General features: G+C 37.1%; 1 protein-coding gene across 1 annotated transcript in view; it reads right to left on the bottom strand.

Annotated features, from left to right (window-relative positions):
• Nucleotides 1-21,544, bottom strand: part of LOC124723043 (E3 ubiquitin-protein ligase HERC2) — an 819,840-nt gene that overhangs the window by 480,108 nt on the left and 318,188 nt on the right. The window contains exons 32-34 of the mRNA XM_047248222.1: nucleotides 15,214-15,350; nucleotides 14,897-15,115; nucleotides 6,855-6,967 (exon numbers count right to left, since the gene is read on the bottom strand). Of these exons, the coding sequence (XP_047104178.1) occupies nucleotides 6,855-6,967; nucleotides 14,897-15,115; nucleotides 15,214-15,350 (469 nt within the window). The remainder of the gene's footprint in view (nucleotides 1-6,854; nucleotides 6,968-14,896; nucleotides 15,116-15,213; nucleotides 15,351-21,544) is intronic.

Consider the following 21,544-nt stretch of genomic DNA (forward strand, 5'->3'; position numbering starts at 1 on the left):
AAATCTCATAATTGTACTACAGCTACCATTCTCATATCGTCGCTATTAGACAAGTAAAATGTGAATTGACTTCAAACTCAAAGTAATGTTAAAGCCAATCATGTAAATGGTCCTCATGTAGGCATATTTTTCAATTACAGAATGCCTTATATTTGTAAACCAAGTGAGATGGTCTTCATCACAATGAGAGAGCACATTTACTGTTGCAAATAACTAACCAACCAATCTCCACATATCCTACATCGGGTCACAGAATGTTGATCAATGCTCAAGAATTGGTCAAAAAGGTTGTTTGTCATCTACATCATCTGTAGGTGAATTACATTGCAACAGAATTCTTGCAATGGATTTCAATCTGATATCTAATTTTGTTGCAACTAGTTTTTTACTCTTTTCCATTTCAAATCACTACAGGCACCCACTCTAGATATTTAGCAACTGCAGCCATTTCATGTAATTAATTACCAACCATGTAGTCAAATAGTAGTGGGTCCTTTCACCTATTTATGCACAATAAGTTACATTTGTTTATATTGATGTTCAACTGCTAATACTGCTTTTCAGCTGTTCGCAACAATGTACCCGTCTGTAGGTAAACGTGACCGATCTACTCCTCTCTCAGAGTATGTAATTATGAGTATGTAATTAATTACAATGGTTACAGAGGGGGTATCTCTATAATAACTGAAGAACTTCCTGTTTATTCAAAAATTTGCTGTCGTGTTTATAGATTCAAAAAGATATTAAAAGTATTGTTTTGTTGCTGAATTTTAAGAGTTACTAGCAACCACAATATTTATCTCAGTTTACTCTGCATCTATTTATGGAATAGAATCTATTACGCACAAATTAAGGTTCACTTAATATTTTGATCTCATATCAAAATGTAGAATAATATTAAGTGTATCAATGATTTAATAATTTCGAAACTACATAATGGAGAAATTGTCTCTTAAAGCTTAGCATGTTTACATTCTTTACAATACCAAAGAATTAAAGACAGTAGCACTTATTTTTTCTCTACCATAGTTGAAACACTGATGTAAACCCAATGGAGCTGTTAGTAATGGATAACTACTTGTAACAATAAGAGTTTCTTTTCTATCCTGTTTTGTATTATTGTATTATTTAATTTTATTTTGAAGTTATTTGCTTATTTTTCAACAGAATGATGCTAGTGTTTCCATTTCCTTTAAATCTCCAAACATTATGTCTGTCTGAAACATATGGTCAGATTAAAAATGTGTGCTGGACCAGGACTCGAAAATTGAATCTTGCCTTTTATGGGCAATCCTCTTAACAACTGAGGTATCCAGGCATGACTTACAACCTGCCCTTAATGCCTTACTTCCACCATTACCTCTCCCCTACATTCCAAACTTCACTAAAGTCCCCTGCATACCTTACAGGACTAGCACTCCTGGAAGAAAGGAGAGAGAGGTACTGGTGAAAGTAAACCTTTACAGGCAGAATGTGAGTCACGCCAAGATACCTCAGACAGTAAAGGTATTGTTTGTGAAAGGTATGGTTCCCTGTTCATGTAATGGTCTGACAAAAAATTTTAATCTGCTGGGAAGTATCAAAACCGCGCACATACTGCTACAGGGTGAAAGATTCACTCCAGAAATTATGCTTTTTATTTGGACTATAACAAATTCCTTACTGCTGTTAATTTTCATGATTATTTGATGTATCATAACTGCTTGGAATTTGTGAAAAATTCATACTACTAACTTCTCAACTTCACCCCATATCATCTCTCACCATATCTCTTTCTCACCTAGCCAAACCAGCTTGGGTTGCACTTATTAAATTTTCAATTTTCATGTTTCTTTGTCTGTGATTCTCAAAACTTTTTTTTTTTGTAAAATAGTAAAAATGCTGAATGAAGGTGGCATGTTTACATTTAGGATATAAATTTATTAAGATGAAGTCTTCATAAACATATAGCCTAAGTGGAAACATGTCACCTTCATTTGCCAAAATTACGACTCTAGTGGTTGCTATGAAGTAAATATGCCAATGAATCAATATTATCAGGACCGACAGCAAGAAAGTACTAGAGGGACCACTGATATGTAGATATGTTAGTCACAGGTATGGGGAGGCAAGGGGGAAACATCTTTCAGAGAGACATTTCATCTCCAAAATGAACAAGGGCACAGCCTAGTAACATAGTCTTGATGAAGGGATATTAGACTTTCACGGTGCATGTATATCAAGGAGGAGGATCACGAGCTCAAGTTATACTAGATCAAGTTTTTCATTCCCTTGTTGAAAGTACTAAACTGCCACTCAGTTGAAGCAGTTTGTGGAAGCCACAAAAAATCAAAACCTGGATACCCAGATATGGACTTTTAAGTGTGTTTCTTCTGAACTAACAATCAGTGTCTTAACAACTGCACTACCCTCCTCAGTCATCTGAAGTTAAATTATCTGTTTTATAAGTCCAAATTGCTGAAAAACAGTGAGCAGATGTTTTACAAAGCAAACTTTATTATCAAGATATGGGCTTTCGGAGCTGAAAACCCACTCGTGTACCAAAGATGACTGCATGACACAAAGTTTTACGTCTCGCCTGGGCCTGTTGGACTGTAGTGACTGTAGTGACTGTACCGAGCAGATGGACATGGACAGGTATGGAGACAATCTCATGAATCCATAGACCTGCATGTCAGCAGGGGACTGTTCAAGCTGGTGGAGGCTCTGTAATGGTGTGGGGTGTGTGCAGATGGAGTGGGGTGTGTGCAGTTGGAGTGATATGGGACCCCTGATATGTCTAGATATGACTCTGGCAGGTGACTCGTATGTAAGCATCCTGTCTGAACACCTGCATCCATTCATGTCCATTGTGCATCCCAATGGACTTGGGCAATTCCAGCATGACAATGCAACAGCCCACACATCCAGAATTCCTACAGAGCGGCTCCAGGAACACTCTTCTGAGTTTAAACACTTCCGCTGGCCTCCAAACTCCCCAGACATAAACATTATTGAGCATATCTTGGATGCCTTGCAACGTGCTGTTCAGAAGAGATCTCCACCCACTCATACTCATGTATTTATGGACAGTCCTGCAGGATTCATGGTGTCAGTATCCTCCAGCACTACTTCAGACATTAGTCAAGTCCATGCCACGTCATGCTGTGGCACTTCTACGTGCTCGCAGGGCCCTTACATGATATGAGTTAGGCGTACCAGTTTCTTTGGCTCTTCTGTGTACATTTAGCTCTTATGGCATTACCCCAGAGCTATATTCTATATGGCAGATGGGAATTGAAGAACACAATGTATTATTGGGGTAATAACTGTTTGTTCATATTTTTTATTAATTTATAAAATAAAAAATGCATGTACTACTTTTCTGCACAAGTAATTGATGTATTCTCCCCCTCATGAATCCATAGACCCTGCATGTCAGCAGGGGACTGTTCAAGCTGGTGGAGGCTCTGTAATGGTGTGGGGTGTGTGTAGATCTGTCCAAATAATTTCACAGCTTTATTTTAATTTTTAGTTATCTTGAGATCAAAAATTATTTCTTCTGTTTTTGTCTGCTTAATACACTAGTGACTGGCTTGATCCCAGTGACTAGTCATTTGCATCATTTCTATGTTGTTTTTTAAGTACATGCTACAAATTCCCTCTTGCAGACATTAGTGTCATATCATCAGTATATATTACAGTCTTATATGATGCATAATTTGAAAAGTCATTACTGTAGACAATGAACAGGAAAGGTCCATGGACAAGGCCTTGGGATATTCCTCTTTTTATTGGGAGTATTGTCGATCTCTGCTTATTTATGTATGCAAGCTGTAGCCTATTGCCAAAATAAGATTATCATCAATATCATAGTATTCTAGCTTTCTGACCATTGTGACATGTTAGTTAGTTAATGTTCCATTGCTCATTTTTCATGATAAAATGTAATGATGTGGAATGAGTCATTTTACATTCATGTCGCAAATTGATTTATACATATGGTTACATTCTCAGCATTTCTAAGTGTCTTTTTTTATTCATTTATACAAAAAGAAAAGAGATATACAGATCTGAGTTAGTAATTCCTATCCACCACTTTTTACACATGACAATAATACGGAATACAAAGAGTTGTCAAAGAGAAACTTTCACAGTTTGTTTTCAAATTTTACTTTGCTGTCTGTCAGACATTTTATATCACTGGGTAAGCGATCAAGCATTTTTGTTGCAGCATTGTGCACCCCTTTTTGTGCTAAAGACAACCTTAACATGGAGTAATGGATGTCATTTTTTTCCGGTAATTTAATTGTGTACATCATTGTTCCTTTTGAACTGTAGTGGATTATTTATTACAAACTAATTGAGGGACTGCACATACTGTGAAGCAGTTGTCAGAATGCCCAACTCTTAAACAGATGTGTACAAGATGATTGTGGGTAAGCACCACATATTATTCTTACAGCACGTTTTTGTGCAATGGAGATTTTCTTTCTTAAAGGCGAGTTACCCCAGAACATTATTCCATATGACATTCCTGAATGAAAATATGCAAAATATGTCAACTCACTGATTTGTCTCTCCCCAAGATTTTCAATGATTCTAAGTGCAAATGTGGCTGGACTAAAGTTGTTTTAGGAGTTCCAAAATGAGCTTTTTTCAATGTAAACTGCCATCAACACGGACCCCTAAGAATTTTGAAGTTTCTAGCCCATTTATTATTTCCTCACCATGTGGGTACACTTATCATTGCTGTAGTTCCCCTGGATGTGCAGAACTGAATATGTTGTGTCTTTTTTAAACTGAGGGTGAAATCATTCGTGGAAAACTATTCAATGGTATTTTTAAGAACATTGTTTACCATTTCTTTTGTTTCTGGATTTACGCTTGGAATAATTACAATATGAGTGTCATCTGAAGAAAAAAAAATTCTGCTTGTTGAATATTAGATGGAAGATAGTTTACATATATGAGGAACAGCAGTGGACCTAAGATCAAGCCTTGGGGAATCCCATATGTGATTTCTCCCCCATCAGAATTACGTCCGTGGACTATATGGGCTGAATTATTAAGTATAAATTTCTGCATTCTTTTGGTTTCCATTTTCATAAAATTGTAGGCTTCTTTACAATTATTTTTAGAATTTAAAATATACCCAACCTCTGCACTGCATTTAGCAATCTCAGTTTGCGGTCTCTGGAATTTTCTCATATTTATGTACTTTTACATGTCTGCATACTTTTATGAGACTTATATTTCAGAATGATTAGTAGGGCCCTGAGTTTGTTAAGTTGTGGAGTGTACCATTTGTCGGTGCGATGTTGTGTATGTCTAATATTACTACAATACTTTTGGTTCCAGTGGGATACCTCTTTTCTGTTACACACTTAATCTCTGTCTGGAAATGGGAAAGCATTTATTAATTGTTTTATTACTATCCATTAGATGAGACCAACCCATTTCATTTAATTCACTTATCATATTGTTTACATTAGATTCATCTAAAATTCTATATGTATCTTGTGTTTCTGCAGTACCAAGACCTGAATTTTCGATTTTCAGCCATAGCTTTGCATGATATGATATTTATAATTCTATAATATCACATTCAAGAGTGTCTCTCTGTATATTATTATTTATGTTATCAAGACCTACATTTAGTCTAGTGTGCTTTTCTTTGGGAGCAGTTAAATGAGTACAAAGAATTAACCACTTGAATCCCATTTTTTTTTTTCTATTTGCCCTTATGTCTATGTTAATATGACCTACAATTATAATTGCATGCTGTTTATATTTGGACAACTGCAATGTTAATGTATTGATTTTCGCTATAAATATTACCTCATTAGAGCTTCAAGTTTGATAAACTTAGAAAGTAACAATTTTGTGTGTACCTTACCGCAATACCAGTTACTTCATCTATGCCTTCAAGGTCTATTCAGCTAAAGTCTATGACTGACTAACGAAAATCGAGGTTGCTCTTAAAGAAGACTGAGCGCAACAAGAGTACCCAAGAGGAACACATAAAAGTATTTCAGAATATTTTGCCCAGTGTTCATTGAGATGCAAAAAACTGCCATGCCAATGCTGGTAGTTCATTGGGTTTACCTCTATGTGAGTGTCCTTTTATATGAAGAAGGAGAATATCATTATTGCTGGAGAAAGGTATTTTCATTTCACTGGTTGTCACATGTTTTTTTTTAATTTTATTTTATTTTATTTTCACTGTGTGATCTAGAGCAGCACAATTATCGGGATTAGTCTGCTGTAGGTCTCTCTTAATGTGGTTTCTACCCCTCCCCCTTTTCCTCTGTAATGCTGTTTTCTCTAAACAAGGAAGTATAAAAGCACGCACAAAGATGGTCTTGTAACACAAGACTACTGTGTTCACACATTTCATTTACAATTTTGTTGAGCTCCAGACACACAATTTTTTTTCATGGTGATATAGATTTCATTACATTCGGTGAGCAAATTTTTCTCCAGTTTACTTCCATTACATTGTATTTTTTGTAAATGGAGCATATTTCTTTGATTTTAATATTGGTTTTACGGACCTCTTTGTTAACACAAGATCAGGTCATTTGCATGAGGTACTGTTCTTCATATGATTCATATGAGGTAGTGTTCTTCATATGATTCATGTCTGAAAATTCTTCAAATAATGATTAATAGGGCGGCAGAAAACTTATCAAATATATAATACACAGACATTGCTTCCTTGCACATGAAGTACTTCGGTAACTGCCTTCTGGCAGCACCAGTTGGAGAACAATGGTCATAAATCTTCAATGTGTCTAAGTAAACTTACTTCAAACAAAAGGCAGAAATGCAAAACAGTAAACGTAAGAGTAAACAATTTCATTCTGCCTTACCTATCTGCCGCAGCAATGCCTGAAGAAGTGCCAGAACCCCTGAATTAATAATTAAACTAACTTCATTTCCTTGGTGGTTTCCAGTTAGAACACCCAGAACAGTGAGCAAAAACCTGTAAAAATGAAAGTAAAACACATAAATACAACATTATTCCATGTTTCGATCTTCTGTTTAACTTTTACTTACATGTACTACTCTCTTAAATCATCATATTTGTCAGTATTAATACAATTACACATGCCACTGACAGAATATTCCCATCCCAACCCCCCTATTCTTCCACAATAAATAGTAACCAGTTTTGTTAAAATAATTAGTTCACAGTATAATAAGTGTGACTTGATTCTTCATTGGATCAAGTATTAGAAAATGACTTCATTCAAGATACTGCAATACAAGTGAAAGGTTGAGTATGTTCCTTGTTGGTCCAAGAATATTTTTCCATTGGTAATGCTTTGTGAATATGATAAACACTTAACTGCTCTGTGGTTATAATTCCAAGTCAAACACAAAGTTCTGATCATGAAATGTTGGGTGAACGAGTAATAAAGTTATATGAAGGAAAGACCATATAATGCTCACTAGGATGATGCAAAATTAACACTATTGTGTTCGAATAAGCTTTTTGGTTGCTGACCAGTTAAATTTTAAGTTTACTGACAACTGATGCGTTGATATTAACAAAAAACAGTATATGAGAATACAGACAAGGTGACACAACATGTTACACACACACACACACACACACACACACACACACACACACACATGTGCATACAAGAATAGATGATGAGAAAGAGTTGGGAGAGGGACACGAAGGTAACTAAGAAACCCCTGGTCACTTAGTTGTCACAGGATGTCATATAGCCATATCGTATCACAACCTTAAGAATACATTTAGATAGTACTTGTTCATAAAGACTCTATGTATCATGGTCTCCAATTGGGTTACATTTTCAATTGTTAAAACTAAATTTCCTGAATCCCTACATGAAATGGTTTATTAGCTTTTTAAATTCAAGGACTAATACAAAGCAGCAGTTGGTCATATCTATTCCCGAAGCAGTTGATGGGAACCAATATTTTCAGGTATGACAGTCTGTTTCTTCAACATTACATACAGATATTCGTCATAATCTGGAGCTCTGACATGGGCTACAGGCAAATCATTTTCAAATTCACCCAAAGCAAAGTGGCAGTTGTATGCTCCTACATTTGCCAAACTGGAACTTAGATGGTACTTCTCTGTCAGCTCTAAATGTTGAGGGTATGCAAGTTCGAGGCATACAATAAATTTTAGTCTGTAGAGGTGATTTGTAACCTTCTGGATGGCTAAGTGGGGTGGGGAGAATGGTCACTGTGGAGTATACCCTGCCAGTAAAATTAATTCTACTCACTGACTGCCATACTTGGCATGAAATGTTTGATGAATTTCAAGAATTCTTGCTCTGATTACTTTCTACTCTACTTCATTCTGGCCTTGCTCTTGGTGCCTGAAAGACTGAAAAGTTCGTGTGTGATGTACTATGTGTGAATCCATGTAGAGCTGCTTGTCTATCCCCAATCATCAAGTGGCACACACGATTCAATCATGGGACTAAGAACATGTAAATAAGCAACTGTCGGTTACGGCACAGATGCTTCAGCAGCCTCAAAAATTACCCGAGTCATGCCATCCTCTGTGTCCTCAACATGATTTTTTTTTTTTTTTAATGTGTGTGTATATATATATATATATATATATATATATATATATATATATATATATATATATATATAATTTTTTTTCCAGTTACAGTGAGTTGGCTGCGTGGCGTCCAGTTGGCTCTTGAAAGCATCAAAATTACAAGCTTTCTTTGTGCTTGGCAAACTGACGCAAATGACTAAGTGCTAACTTGAATATCAGTCATCAGCCTCCTGTTACAGTACTGCATGTGGCTAAAGTAGGAGAACTAAGCAACAGATAATTAAATGAGAACTATCCTGCTGCTGTGGTAGTGGACATTACTGCTTTCACTGTGTTCAGCAAACATTATTGTTGCAAAAAATCAAATAAAAACAGTCTCGAACATGTTTTCAGATTTTTTATTTGTTAGCAACTACAGTGACAACTGTACTTCCACAGTTCTCTCTCCGTCTGCCACCACCAGCAGCCATAATGGGAGTGAAAAGCCTGAAGATGGTCTGAGGAAAGGGCCAAAACCAGCTGCTAACAAATAAAAAGTCTGAAAATAAGATCAATTTTTATTTGATTTTTGGAATTTTGTAGTGATTGCTGTGCTCCAATTACAGAATGCTTTCTAAAATTTTAGATATCACTGTACAGAAGAAATCTCTTTATCATTCAACTACAGTGACAGATGTAGATAGGTCCCCAGAGAAATTACTAGGAATATTGAGAGACCAGGTCTTCAAATGCTGCAGCATCAACAGAATTATGCAGCAAAAGATGCAGGAAGCACAGAGTGAATTTTGTAATTATAGCACTTCCTGTAGCTACTGTCTGCCTTTAAGTTTGCGGTTATCATGACACATGTGAAAAATGACCCCTCAATGAATGTTCCTCTCCTTTTTCTTTAAAACAGAAACAAGTGACTTTCATCATTATGTTATTTTCTTCCATGACTCCTCCTCCTCCTCCTCCTCTTCTTCCTGGCTGTCTGATGGACTTAAAACTAGCCGCAATATTTGCCAACTATTTATGGTTAAGGAAGCCAGACTCATCTCCATATGATCCATCTTCTCTCTCTCTAATACTACAGAAATATCCCAGCACTGTGTGTCGTTATTAGTGACATTTAAGGACAGTCTAAATATGCCATTCTCTGGAGAACCTTTCTGTCAATCCCTCTATGTTGTGAGGGTGTTTGTACTCTCAACCAGCCATCCCAAATAATCAAGAGCTACTGCCTTCACAGTTCAACAAGATTCAACGAGAATACATGTCAGTTTGGACAGAGCCCCACATATCTAACTAAGTCTAACAAAATTTAGGTACAGTCAGTACCTCAGAGGGTTCACAATAATGACTTTCGGCTCAACAGCCATCCACCCCATTGAGTCAATGGGGTGGATGGCTGTTGAGCCTACACTTTGAGGCTGGGGTTGTTTATAGAGGTTTGTACCATCCCCACAATCTGGTCAGTTAAGCCAAGGTCTAATTTCTCTGTGCCACACAACATTCCACCATCACATCAAAATGTGGTCACAGAACCATGGCCAGAGTTTAGGGTAGCAGGACAGTGGTGTCATTCACCAGCTCCCAGCTCAACATACCTCAATAAATACGGTCTCAATTATATATAACCGAACAAGCAAGTCTTAATCATTTGGTTTATATCAACATAGAACACTTTGGGAGTAAAGGCCAGGGAATATGCCTATAATTTTACTGAGAGACAGATGGGCTGACCAGTGTATGCATTAATTCAGTGGAACCAATAGTCATACAAAACCAATGAAAATAAATAAAGCATATCTCTCAGAGACTTGTTCCTTCATCAGGGAGAAGAGAGAAGGGAGGGGAAAGAAGGGAAAGTGGATGCAGGTGACTCACAACTTGAATTGTGGGGTAACAAAGGAATGTGTTGGACTGTAAGTCCAAGGGACTGGTGTTGAGTGGGAGGAACAAATGGCTCGTGTGGTGTAGCAGTCACCTAGGTTACTAGAGTTATGCAGGAGAGCATGCAACACCACTGGCTATTTGGCATCCCCTAGGTGTACAGTTTGTCTATGCTCATTCATGCACTCCACCAATTCAGTGGTTGTCACACTGAAGTAGAAAGCAGTGCAGTGAACATATGTCAGCTGATAAGTGATGTGTTGTTTCACTTGTAGCCAGCCTTTAATGGTATTTGAATAGCCAGTGGTAGGGTTAGAGTAGCTAGTTACTGGGAGATGCATGGGGACAGGTTTTGTAGTGGGCTCGATTACAGCTGTAAGAACCTTTAGGTAGGGATGGTGGCTAGGGAGTGTCGTAGGTTTTGATAAGGATATTATGGAGGTTAGGAGGATGATGAAAGGCCATTCTGGGAGGTATGGGGAGGATACTGTGAAGAGGTAATCTCATTTCAGGGCTCAACTAGAGAATGTTGTAACCCTGATCTTTCTCTATACACTGTCCATTTCTCTTTGTTTAATAGTCATTTCCTTTATTTAACGATCACTTTTCATAGTTTAACAGATTTTGTTCCTTTGCTGAATGACTGTTTAACAATCATTTCAACTTCATTGCTTAGCAATCTCTGTCTGGCTTTAATCCTATAGCAATTTTAGTTTCATTTCCTTTTGCTTACCACTTTTTTCTGTCATTTTTGAACCACTGATGATACCTCCTGTGCTGCTGGTGATCTTTTTATGCTCCCTGGCTATCTTTCTTCCATTCTGGGCACTCTTTTCTCTGTATTTAGTGTTCTTTCTTCAGTAATGTATAATTATAATATCAATTTATTGTTTTCTCTGAATCCCATATGTATCTGTGTCTGCCAGACCTTCATTATCTACATATCATTTATCCTTTATACACCCTACTCCTGCCCAACAGTACTTAAATTCCTTCTGAGAGCATTTTTCACCACAACCAAACTGTACCCCCACATCCTTTTCCTCCAACCCTGATTGACCTTTGGAATTACCACCAAAGGATTCACTTTAAAAGTTCCAATTTCTAGGTTCAACACTTCTTTTCACCAGTCTTCCCTTAAATTCCAAAATCTTCAATCATGTGGTCTTATTCACCTTATCCTTGAACTATACATTGCTTTGTGTAACCACTATCCCCAACAGCTTTTCAAAATCCTCCACGTTTCAGACCCTGGCTCAGTTATCACACTCAGGATCATAATGCTAGATGTCAGCTATAGACTTGAGCTTAATGTCACACACCACATGAAAAAACATCCACCATGTTGGCCTAACACTTCAAAAGTGGTGCTCCTTTCACCATCTCCCACGACCACCAACCACAACAGACACCCCCCCCCCCCCACATCCAACAAACTCAGCCTAGCCTCCTTATTTAACCTTTAACCTTCCAATCACAACTATAATCATGTTCAACCACCACACAACACAATCCTAATAAAGTCCTAAACTTCTCATCCAGGTCCCTCTTTGTCCCTGATAAACCTGTCCTATAAAAAAGGTTAAACCTTTAGTCCCATACTTAAATTCAACCACACTGCCCTAGTAAAATACCTCCTCTCTTTCACTGGAAACCTCAACAGGAAATGTCACTTCACCACACAGTGAGAATCCTCAAGAAACAGAGCTAGCGTTGCACCCTCCCTGGAACAATTCCAACAGCTTTCCCAAAGGGACCCTCCTCCTCTCCACAAAATCATCCCTTGCAAGCATTCCAGGATTTCCTCAAACCCAGTATCAGTTCCCAGTCTTCCTTGAAGAGCACCCCAACAACATCCACGATCAGTCCAGCTAAATCCTGTGTCATTTGGGAACTAAGAGCAGATCACTCTGTTATCGCCCTCCCAGTGAATAAATGCTCAACAACTGTGGTGCTTGACAGAGGGGAATATGTGGAAGAGGGGGTTTGTCAACTCTCAGACACCTCAGCCCATAAAGCCATTCTGCATTACCCCATTTCCTCCATACAGACTGACCCACAGAAAATCCTAAAAACCTTAGGTCCCTCATAAGATCTCACAACTGTTTCCGTAGATCTACTCTCTCCACTTGAGCCATGTGCCCCTACCTTCTACCTGTTAACCAACATCCACAAAGAGAACCATTCTGCCCGCCTCATTGCAGGAGGCTTAAAAGCCACAACAGAATGCCTCTCAGCTCTGGTAGACCAACTGATGACCTTAGCAGTTAAGTCCCATAAGACTTCACACATTTTTTCTGGTAGACCAGACTTCCAATCTATCACCCAAAATCTCCCACCCTACATCGAAGACATAAACTACTTCCTGGAATGCCTCGACTCCATCACCATCCCTCTCCCACCTGAAACCTTCCTAGGTGCTATGTCTCCCTACACAAATATCCCACATACTCACAGTCTCTCTGCTCTAGAGTGCTATCTCTCCCAACACCCACCTGAAAGTCACCCAAAACCTCATTCCTTATCACACTTGCTAACTTCGCCTTCATCCATAATTATCTCACTTTTGAGGGCCAGACCTACAAACAAATCAGGGGGAGAGCTATGGGAAGAAGGATGGCCCCATCCTACACCAATCTTTTCGTGGGCTGGATGGAAGAGGCATTCCTCAGGACCCAGCAGCTGCATCCCCTAGCTTGTTATAGGTTTATTGGTGACTTCTTTTTGGTCTGGACCCATGTTGAAGAACAACTCCTTGGCTTCCTTCAAAAGCTCAACTCCTTTTCTAACCTGAATTTCAGATGATCCTTCCCCAGAACCCAAGCCACCTTGTTGGATGTTGACTGTCACTTCATTGAGCCTCACACCCAAACCTCTGTCCATAGCAGACCCACAAACAAACAAACAATAGTATCCCCATTTTGATAGATGCCATCCCTTCCATAGCAAATGTACATTTCCCTACAGCTAATGTATCTGTAGTTCCCCCATTCTGGAAACAATGTTCCTACCTCAGGTCACACAGAAGCATCCGCCTTGTCAGTCAATACCATCCTGGCCTTGAATGTCTCAACAGATTACGCTGACAGGGCTATGACTTCCTCAAGTCGAGTCCTGAAATGAGATCATCTCTCCACAATCTCCACACACTTTGCAGAGCTGCCTTTCGTCATCCTCCTAATCTCCGGGACATTCTTGTCAAACCCTATGGTATTCTCAAGCCACCTTCTCTACCTAAAGGTTCTTGCCCCTATAATTCATCCCACCGCAAAACCTGCCCCCCCTAACCACCAACTCCAGCCCCACCACTGCCAAAACATATACCACACATGGTAGGGCCACACGTGAAACAACACATCACTTATCAGCTGACATGTGTTTACTGCATGGCCTTCTACATTGGTATGACAACCACTAAACTGGCATGAATGTGCACAAATGAACTGCCCACAAGATAGGTTTTATTTATTTGCACCAGTTTTGTGTAAATATTGTCTGTACTGAGCTAAGGTAAGTACTGGCCAACCCATGTGTCTCTTTGCATATTTTTTACATTTCTTTAAGAGATTCTCCTTTCAATCAGTTATCTCTATAATTAAACAGTCTTAATGTAAATATTCTATTGACTGTGTAGTTCTGCATTTTTCACGAGTTTGTGTTACCGTCCTTACAATATTTACACATATCACCCGGGAAAAAAATGATTCACAGGTTACTTTATGTAATTCAGGTTTATACATGTGTATTTACTGCTTTTACAAATGAGTCTGTACAATGATGAAAAATATTTTACTAACAGTGTACCTATTTTGTTCCTTTGCACTGCATACAAGTCAAGTTGTTAAAAGAACACTCATGTTTTGGGATTATTTAAGTAGCTCGACAATTTTGTATTTCAAACTAATGAATATTTTATTACTAACACACCAGCACAGGAAAAAACATATATTTAAAACAGATGGAATTCTATTTTAAGTGTAATAAGCATTCTGTATACAACAGTACAGGAAACTATAAAGATCTGAAATACAGTTAAATGTCATCTGGAAGAGAAAAGCCAACTGAATCAGAAGTAGATGGCCCCATAAATTTAGAATCTAGATAAACAATACAGCCAGGCAGAGCATACAGTAGAAGCCAATAAGTGTCTACATACAATCTTTACAGGTTGGTGACAAAAGGTCACCTATTTGAGAAGCCTTCATCAAAATTTCAAAAGCAAAACTGTATTTTCAAAAATAAGGAAACATTTATCATCCAGTTCCATTAATCATCTTTCCACTCACTTTTCATTCATAGAAAACTGATAGGAAGCCATAATATTTCAATGAAACAGAGCCACACAGTACTTACTTTTAGTACTTTGTGTTGTTGTTTCTTTTTTACAGATGTTAACTGATAACTTTTTTGGGGTGTACTTTTTTATTTTAATGATGCAATACAAAGACATATAATAAATATAAATTACTTATATCATACCTAGCCCAGGGGACTTTGCGAAGCCAGTTACTTAGACCTTCATTTAAAGTACCCTTGTCTTTGAATTTGTTTGTACGTCGCGGCTGCTCAGCAAGGAGAACATGCTCACGCAGAGCTGCCACAGCCCATGATGTTATTTTTGACTGAGCCTGCAGTATCTCCATTTTCTGGTGTGGTGAAATAAGTTGAATGTTATGCAAGGAGTGAGAAAGCTCATCCCTAGAAAAATTATAACAAAAATGTTATGTTGCTTGCCAATGTATAAACCATTACATTTCATAGAATTCATGAATAAGAGTGTAACAAAGCACTTGTACCTGGGACGTTTCTTGTTATATGAAAGGCCTAACCATCCATTTAGCATTGCATACTTGACAGAAGGAATTAAATAATCTCTTTTCAACAGCTCATACATCATTTCAATTCCTTTAGTTCTCATTCTTGCACGTTGGACCTACACAAAAGAATATTTTATCATTTTTAATAGAAGTTATATAGGCAAATTTCACTAAAATATACTGTATGTGAATTTTCTACATTTTAGAATTCTTTAATGCAAAATTTTAACAGCAACGGCAGCAATTCAATGGAAAATGATACATAGATGTCAAAACAATTTCATATTGCAAAATGCCCTATGATCATGAACTTCACATAACTTAAGTAAAAACTTAATTTATAAAAATGATGTTACTGATCATATGCAAGACTCAAATAAGATTCACTATTCACAACACTCACAGGTGAACTTGAAAATGACATTACAAGCTGAAACAGCAAGCTTGAAATCTCAAAATACAAGCAAATAAAAAATTATGTTGCACCTATTGGAATTTACTTCTTATAAAATGTTGTATTCTGACTTAGTTCATGCCACAGGCTCCACTGACAAGAAAATAAAAGTAAAATAATTATAAACAGGCAGAAAGGAAACACATACTTGATATATGTGCAGGAAGTGTGGAAAGTTGCCAATTTCAGTAACTACAGTAAAGGGCACTGTTTGCTGGTGGAAGGAATGGGTAACATGGAAAAGGAGCAATTAATTGCATACTCATTAGCATCTACCAAAAGTGTATGATTGATAGTTAAATCACTAGTAGACAACAATACACTGAACATCAACACCTCATTCATTAATGTAGGTGTCATACTTTTGCCTGCATGTAAAGCAAAGTAAACAGTAATCTGTAGCAAAACTGATAATGGCATACAATAGTGGAAAAGTAAACAGAATTTTTGGCACAGAATATAGTTTTGGAAATGCTTGGTCGCAAACTAATTTATTCACCATTACACATTTTGATACAGTGTCAGGCCCCAAGTGTGGCGAGTACAAGAAATACATTATAATAAATGTCAGTGAAACTTTTCTCATCCATAATATAGCAATTTCAATTCATACTTACAATAAAATACAATGAAAAGCACTGCACTGAACAGGTGCCTGAATGTTGCGGAGGGGCAGTTGAATTTTGTGAAACTGAACTTTTAATTACAGTTATTTATAGGTCCCCTAACACAGAGTATTTCTGCTCAAACTGCAGCGGAGTCATTGTTCACTTTGTAGGAAGTCCCAAGAATTAGCTGTCTGTGGTGACTTCAATATTAATTTTGTATGTGACTGCATGAAAAAGGAAGTTGGAGGATCTGCTAAATTCATATGATCTGATGCAGACTATATTTTTCCAAGCAGGGAGCAGGGGAACAGTAACACAACGATAGACAATATTTTTATTAATTATTCATTACTAGATCAGCATTCTGTTAGTAAAAGGGGGAATGGCCTTTCAGACCATGATGCACAAATATTAACACTAAAAGGTTTATGTACTCACACAAATGTTATACATAATTACAAACTACATAGGAAAGGTAATCCAGTGACAATAGAAAGATTTTCAAACCTTTTTTTAGGAACAAGAGCAGAAGGATGTTTGCAGTGCTGATAACATAGATGACAAATATAATGCTTTGCTCAATACATATTTTATGCTCTTTGAAAGTTGCTTTCCATTAGAATGTTCAAAGCACAGTATTAGCAGTAAAAGGTAGCCTGGGTGGTTGACTAGTTGGATAAGGATATCATGTAGAAGAAAGTGGGAATTATGTCAAAACGTTAGATATAGTCACAATCGAGCTACAGTAGTCCATTGCCAGGTTAAATTAAAGCCATATGTTTAGTCATGAAGGAAGTGTCTGGTCAGCAGCACCAGGTCACGGATATAATGTCAGTACATAGTAAAAAATGTTTCTGTTACTGATAAGTCAGTTGTATGTACAGTATTTAACAATCACTTTCTGGACATAGTTGGTGAATTAAATGAAAACTTGGTTTGAACAGGGAATCATGTAACTCTCTTGGAAAATGGCTTTCTGGGACTGATGTCAGAAATACTACTCAGTGATGCTGACAAGTGGGAGACTGAGTCAGTAATTAAGTCACTGTGTCTCAGGGATATGATGGAGTATCTAGCAGAATACTAAATTACTGTACTTAGCCATATCTGTTTTTTTTTTTTTTCCCCTGTATGAATGGTCAGTTTTCTGAACGATTACAGCACTCAGTAGTGAAGCTGCTTTATAAAAAGGGAGAAAGGGATAATGCAGACAGTTTTAAACCTATTTCTATGCCATCACTGTTTGCTAAAGTTATTGAAAAGGCTGAGTTTGTAAGCATAATTGATCATTCCATGTAACATAATTTGCTGTCAAATGTACAGTTTGGTTTTAGAAAAGCTTTAACAACTGAAAATATTATATTCTCTTTTCTTTGTGAGGTACTGGATGGATTAAACATAAGGTTTCGAATGCTAGGATATATCATGGATTTTGGAAACTACCGATTGTTTAAAAGTAAAACAGACAAAAGAATTCTTAAAAACACTCCGCATCTGGGTGTTGCATTCGCAATTTCGCAAGACATTCTTGGCTCCGTAATCGAAGTAAATCCAGTAAACAACAGACTAATGACAATTTCCATGAAATGTGCAAATAAAATGTGCTGTTTAATTAACGCACACATGCCTATCAACCAGGAGAATAAAACAAATCCAGAAGAAGTAAATAAGTCATGGGAAGTGTTAGAGAATACAGTCTCCAAAATTCCTCAAAATTATGTAAAGATTTTAATGGGTGATTTTAATGCACAGTTAGGGAAAGAGAGAAAATTTAGAAAAACGGTCGGTGAATTCCCTGCACATAAATGGACCAATCAAAATGGAAAGAGGCTGGTAGAATTTTGCAGAAATTTCAATCTCAAAATTATGTCAAGTCATTTTAAGAAAAAACCTTCAAAACAAAAGACATGGCGATCACCTAACACGGACATAGGTGAATTCCAAATTGACCATATTGCAATCTCGTATCCATGTCACAAAGAAATTTTAAATGTTCAAGTTCGTAAAGGCGCCAATATTGACTCAGACCATTACTTAACCCGTGTGAAACTAAAGCTAAAACCCCAAAATTTCAAAAAAAGGACACCATTAATCCCCAAATTTGACACCAGTAAAATCCAACCATCATTATTAGCAGACGAATTTGACAAAACAAGTGCACAAAATTGGGAACAACTCAAACACAAGATTATCAAAACAGCTCAAGATCAAATTCCTTTAGGAAAACACAAGAAACATGCTTGGTGGAATGAAAACTGTGACCATGCAATCAAAGCCAGACAAGAGACATTTAAAGCATGGAATAGCAACAAGACAGAAGACACATATGATACATTCCTGACAACTAGAAAAGACACTTCAAATCTAATTAGACAAACAAAAAGACAATATGAGAATAGTCAACTCTTAGAAATTGAAGAAGATTTTCAGAAATACAATACCAGAAATTTTTATAAAACTTTTAAAACCAAAATAAAGGGGTACCAACCCCAGAATCTTTGCTTCAAGAAGGAAAATGGACAGTTGGCTCTTAACAACCAAGAAAATTGCAAAGAACTTTCTAAATATTTTAAGAATCTTCTAAATTGCCCCGAGCCCACAGAAAGATTTCCACCAAAAATTCCCCAACAATGCAATCCAGTTTCACTTGCACCAAATGAAGAGGAAATCATTAAAGAAATTCATAGGTTGAAAAACAACAAGGCATCTGGTGAAGATGGAATTGTTGCAGAACTTTTAAAGGCAGCTGGTCCAAAAACCGTTAAAGAAATTACTTCAATCATGCAAAACATTTGGCAAACTGAAAAAATTCCTGATGAATGGAAAACCGCCTTGATTCACCCACTTCATAAGAAGGGAGACAAAACTGATGTTAATAATTACAGAGGAATTTCTCTTCTTCCAGTCACATACAAAATCCTCTCTCAATGTCTTCTGAACCGAGCACAACAACAACTTGAATGGAAAATTGGCGAATATCAAGCAGGTTTCAGGCCAAATAGATCTTGCCCAGAACAGATTTTAGTCCTCAAACTAATTCTCAGACATCAAAAAATTTACAATAAAAAACTAGTTTGTACCTTTGTAGATTTTAGAAAGGCTTATGACTCAGTGGATCGTGAATCTCTTTTCCAAATTGTGAAAGAACAAGGCCTGGATCCTAAAACCACGGCAATTATCAGAGACACGCTAACTGGTACAAAATCAAAAGTAAAGTTCAGAGGAGAAATTTCAGAACCCTTTGAAATAAAAACAGGTGTGAGGCAAGGTGATGGACTCTCTCCGTTGCTATTTAACTGCGTTCTAGAAAAAGTAATACAAGAGTGGCGCGAACGAAAATTGGAGTTCAAAATTGACCAACCAGTGAAATTAGGACGAACAAATATTCGAATAGACTGTTTGGCCTTTGCAGACGACTTGGTTATTCTAACGCAGGACATCCAAATTGCTCAGAAACAAATAGAAATTCTTAAAGAAACAGCAGAAAGAGTAGGTCTCCAAATCTCATTTGAAAAAACACAGTATATGACTAGCAACAAACTGGCACCCAAACTTTTGGAAACTAAGTATGGAAAAATCAAAAGAGTTTCGCAATTCAAATATTTAGGTGAAACAATCTCAGAGACTGGTCTAGAAAAAATTGGAAATGAAATTCGTTGTCAAAAGATGGAGACAGCTTTTAGACTTACAAAAGACATCTACAACAAAAAATGTCTCTCGAGGTACTCTAAATTGAGACATTACAACACGGTCATAAAACCAGAGTGCCTTTATGGGGCTGAAACGCTAATTTTAAACAGAAAAAAGGACATTCAAGAAATCCAAAAAAGAGAAAGAAAAGTAATCAGAAAAATTCTAGGTCCAAAATATACTGAAGAAGAAACATACAGGCTAAGAGCAAATAGTGAAATTCAACAATACACCAGCATATATTCGGATATGAAAAAACGCAGATTAAAATTTTATGGGCATATTAAAAGAATGGATGCTACCAGACTAACTAAACAAGTAGTGGAATTCTACAAAAATCGAAGTAAAGCTAAATTTGAGACAATAAAATGGATTGCTGCTATAAAAGAGGACATGAAAGAGGCAGATATAAAACAAGATGAAATTCAAGACAGAAAATTATTTAGGCAAAAAATTCATGACTGGGTAGTTGGTCAAGCTGAAAAACCAAAGAAAACTGGAACCACATGGTCTGATGAAAGGAAAAGAGCTCATTCCGAGAGAATGAAAACAATTTGGGCAGAGAGAAAGTCTAAAAGAAAATAACTGAATGCCCCATGATTGTACTTCGCGTGGTCCAGTAGGGCCCAAACGTGAATTGTGTATATATATAAAAACTAAGGTGTTTGATTGTGTTGATCGCAAAATATTGTTCCAGCAGTTGGACCATTAGAGAATATGGGGAGTAACTCACAACTGGTTCACCTCTTAATTTAAGAACAGACAGCAAAAGGTCATTATTCGATGTCGGGTCCTAGTGGGGCATGGTTAAATGGTGGGTGCCACAGGGATCACAGCTGGGCCCACTCCTGTTCCTTATTTATACAAATGATATGCCTTCTACTATTACAGGTGATTCTAAAATATTTCTGTTTGCTGATGACACTACCTTGGTAGTAAAGGATGTTGTGTGCAATGTTGGCATTGTTTGAAATAGTGCAGTTCAAGACATAAGTTCATGGCTTGTAGATAATAAACTAACGTTGAATCACAGATGACTCCATTTTTACAGTTTTTAACTACCATACAATTCAACAAAACCTGACTTTCTAATTATGAAGAATGGGCTTATGGTTAGTGAGACTGAATATTTCAAATTTCTAAGTTTGTTCCGACAGATAGTAAATTTTCATGGAAAGCCTGTGTTCAGGATCTTATTCAAAGAATATGCTACAATTTTTCCTATTAGAACACTATCTGAAGTAAGTGATAGTTTGACACAAAAAGTAGTCTATTTTGTCAATTGTCATTCACTTGTGACATATGGCATTATATTCTGGGGTAACTTTTCCCATTCTCAAATAGTACTTTTGGCTCAGAAACAGGTGGTTCAGGAGCCAAGTGGTGTAGGTTCGCAAATCTCTTTATCAACCCCTGTTCATTGGTCTGGGTATTCCGACATTCGCCACTCAGCATATATATTATTTAATGTTGTTTCTTGTTAACAATATCAGTTTTTCCCAAGAACTGGCAGCTTTCACTAAGTTAATGGTAGGCAGAAATCCAATCTGAATTTGGA

This window comes from Schistocerca piceifrons, chromosome X, assembly GCF_021461385.2.
Source record: "Schistocerca piceifrons isolate TAMUIC-IGC-003096 chromosome X, iqSchPice1.1, whole genome shotgun sequence".
Taxonomy (NCBI): domain Eukaryota; kingdom Metazoa; phylum Arthropoda; class Insecta; order Orthoptera; family Acrididae; genus Schistocerca; species Schistocerca piceifrons.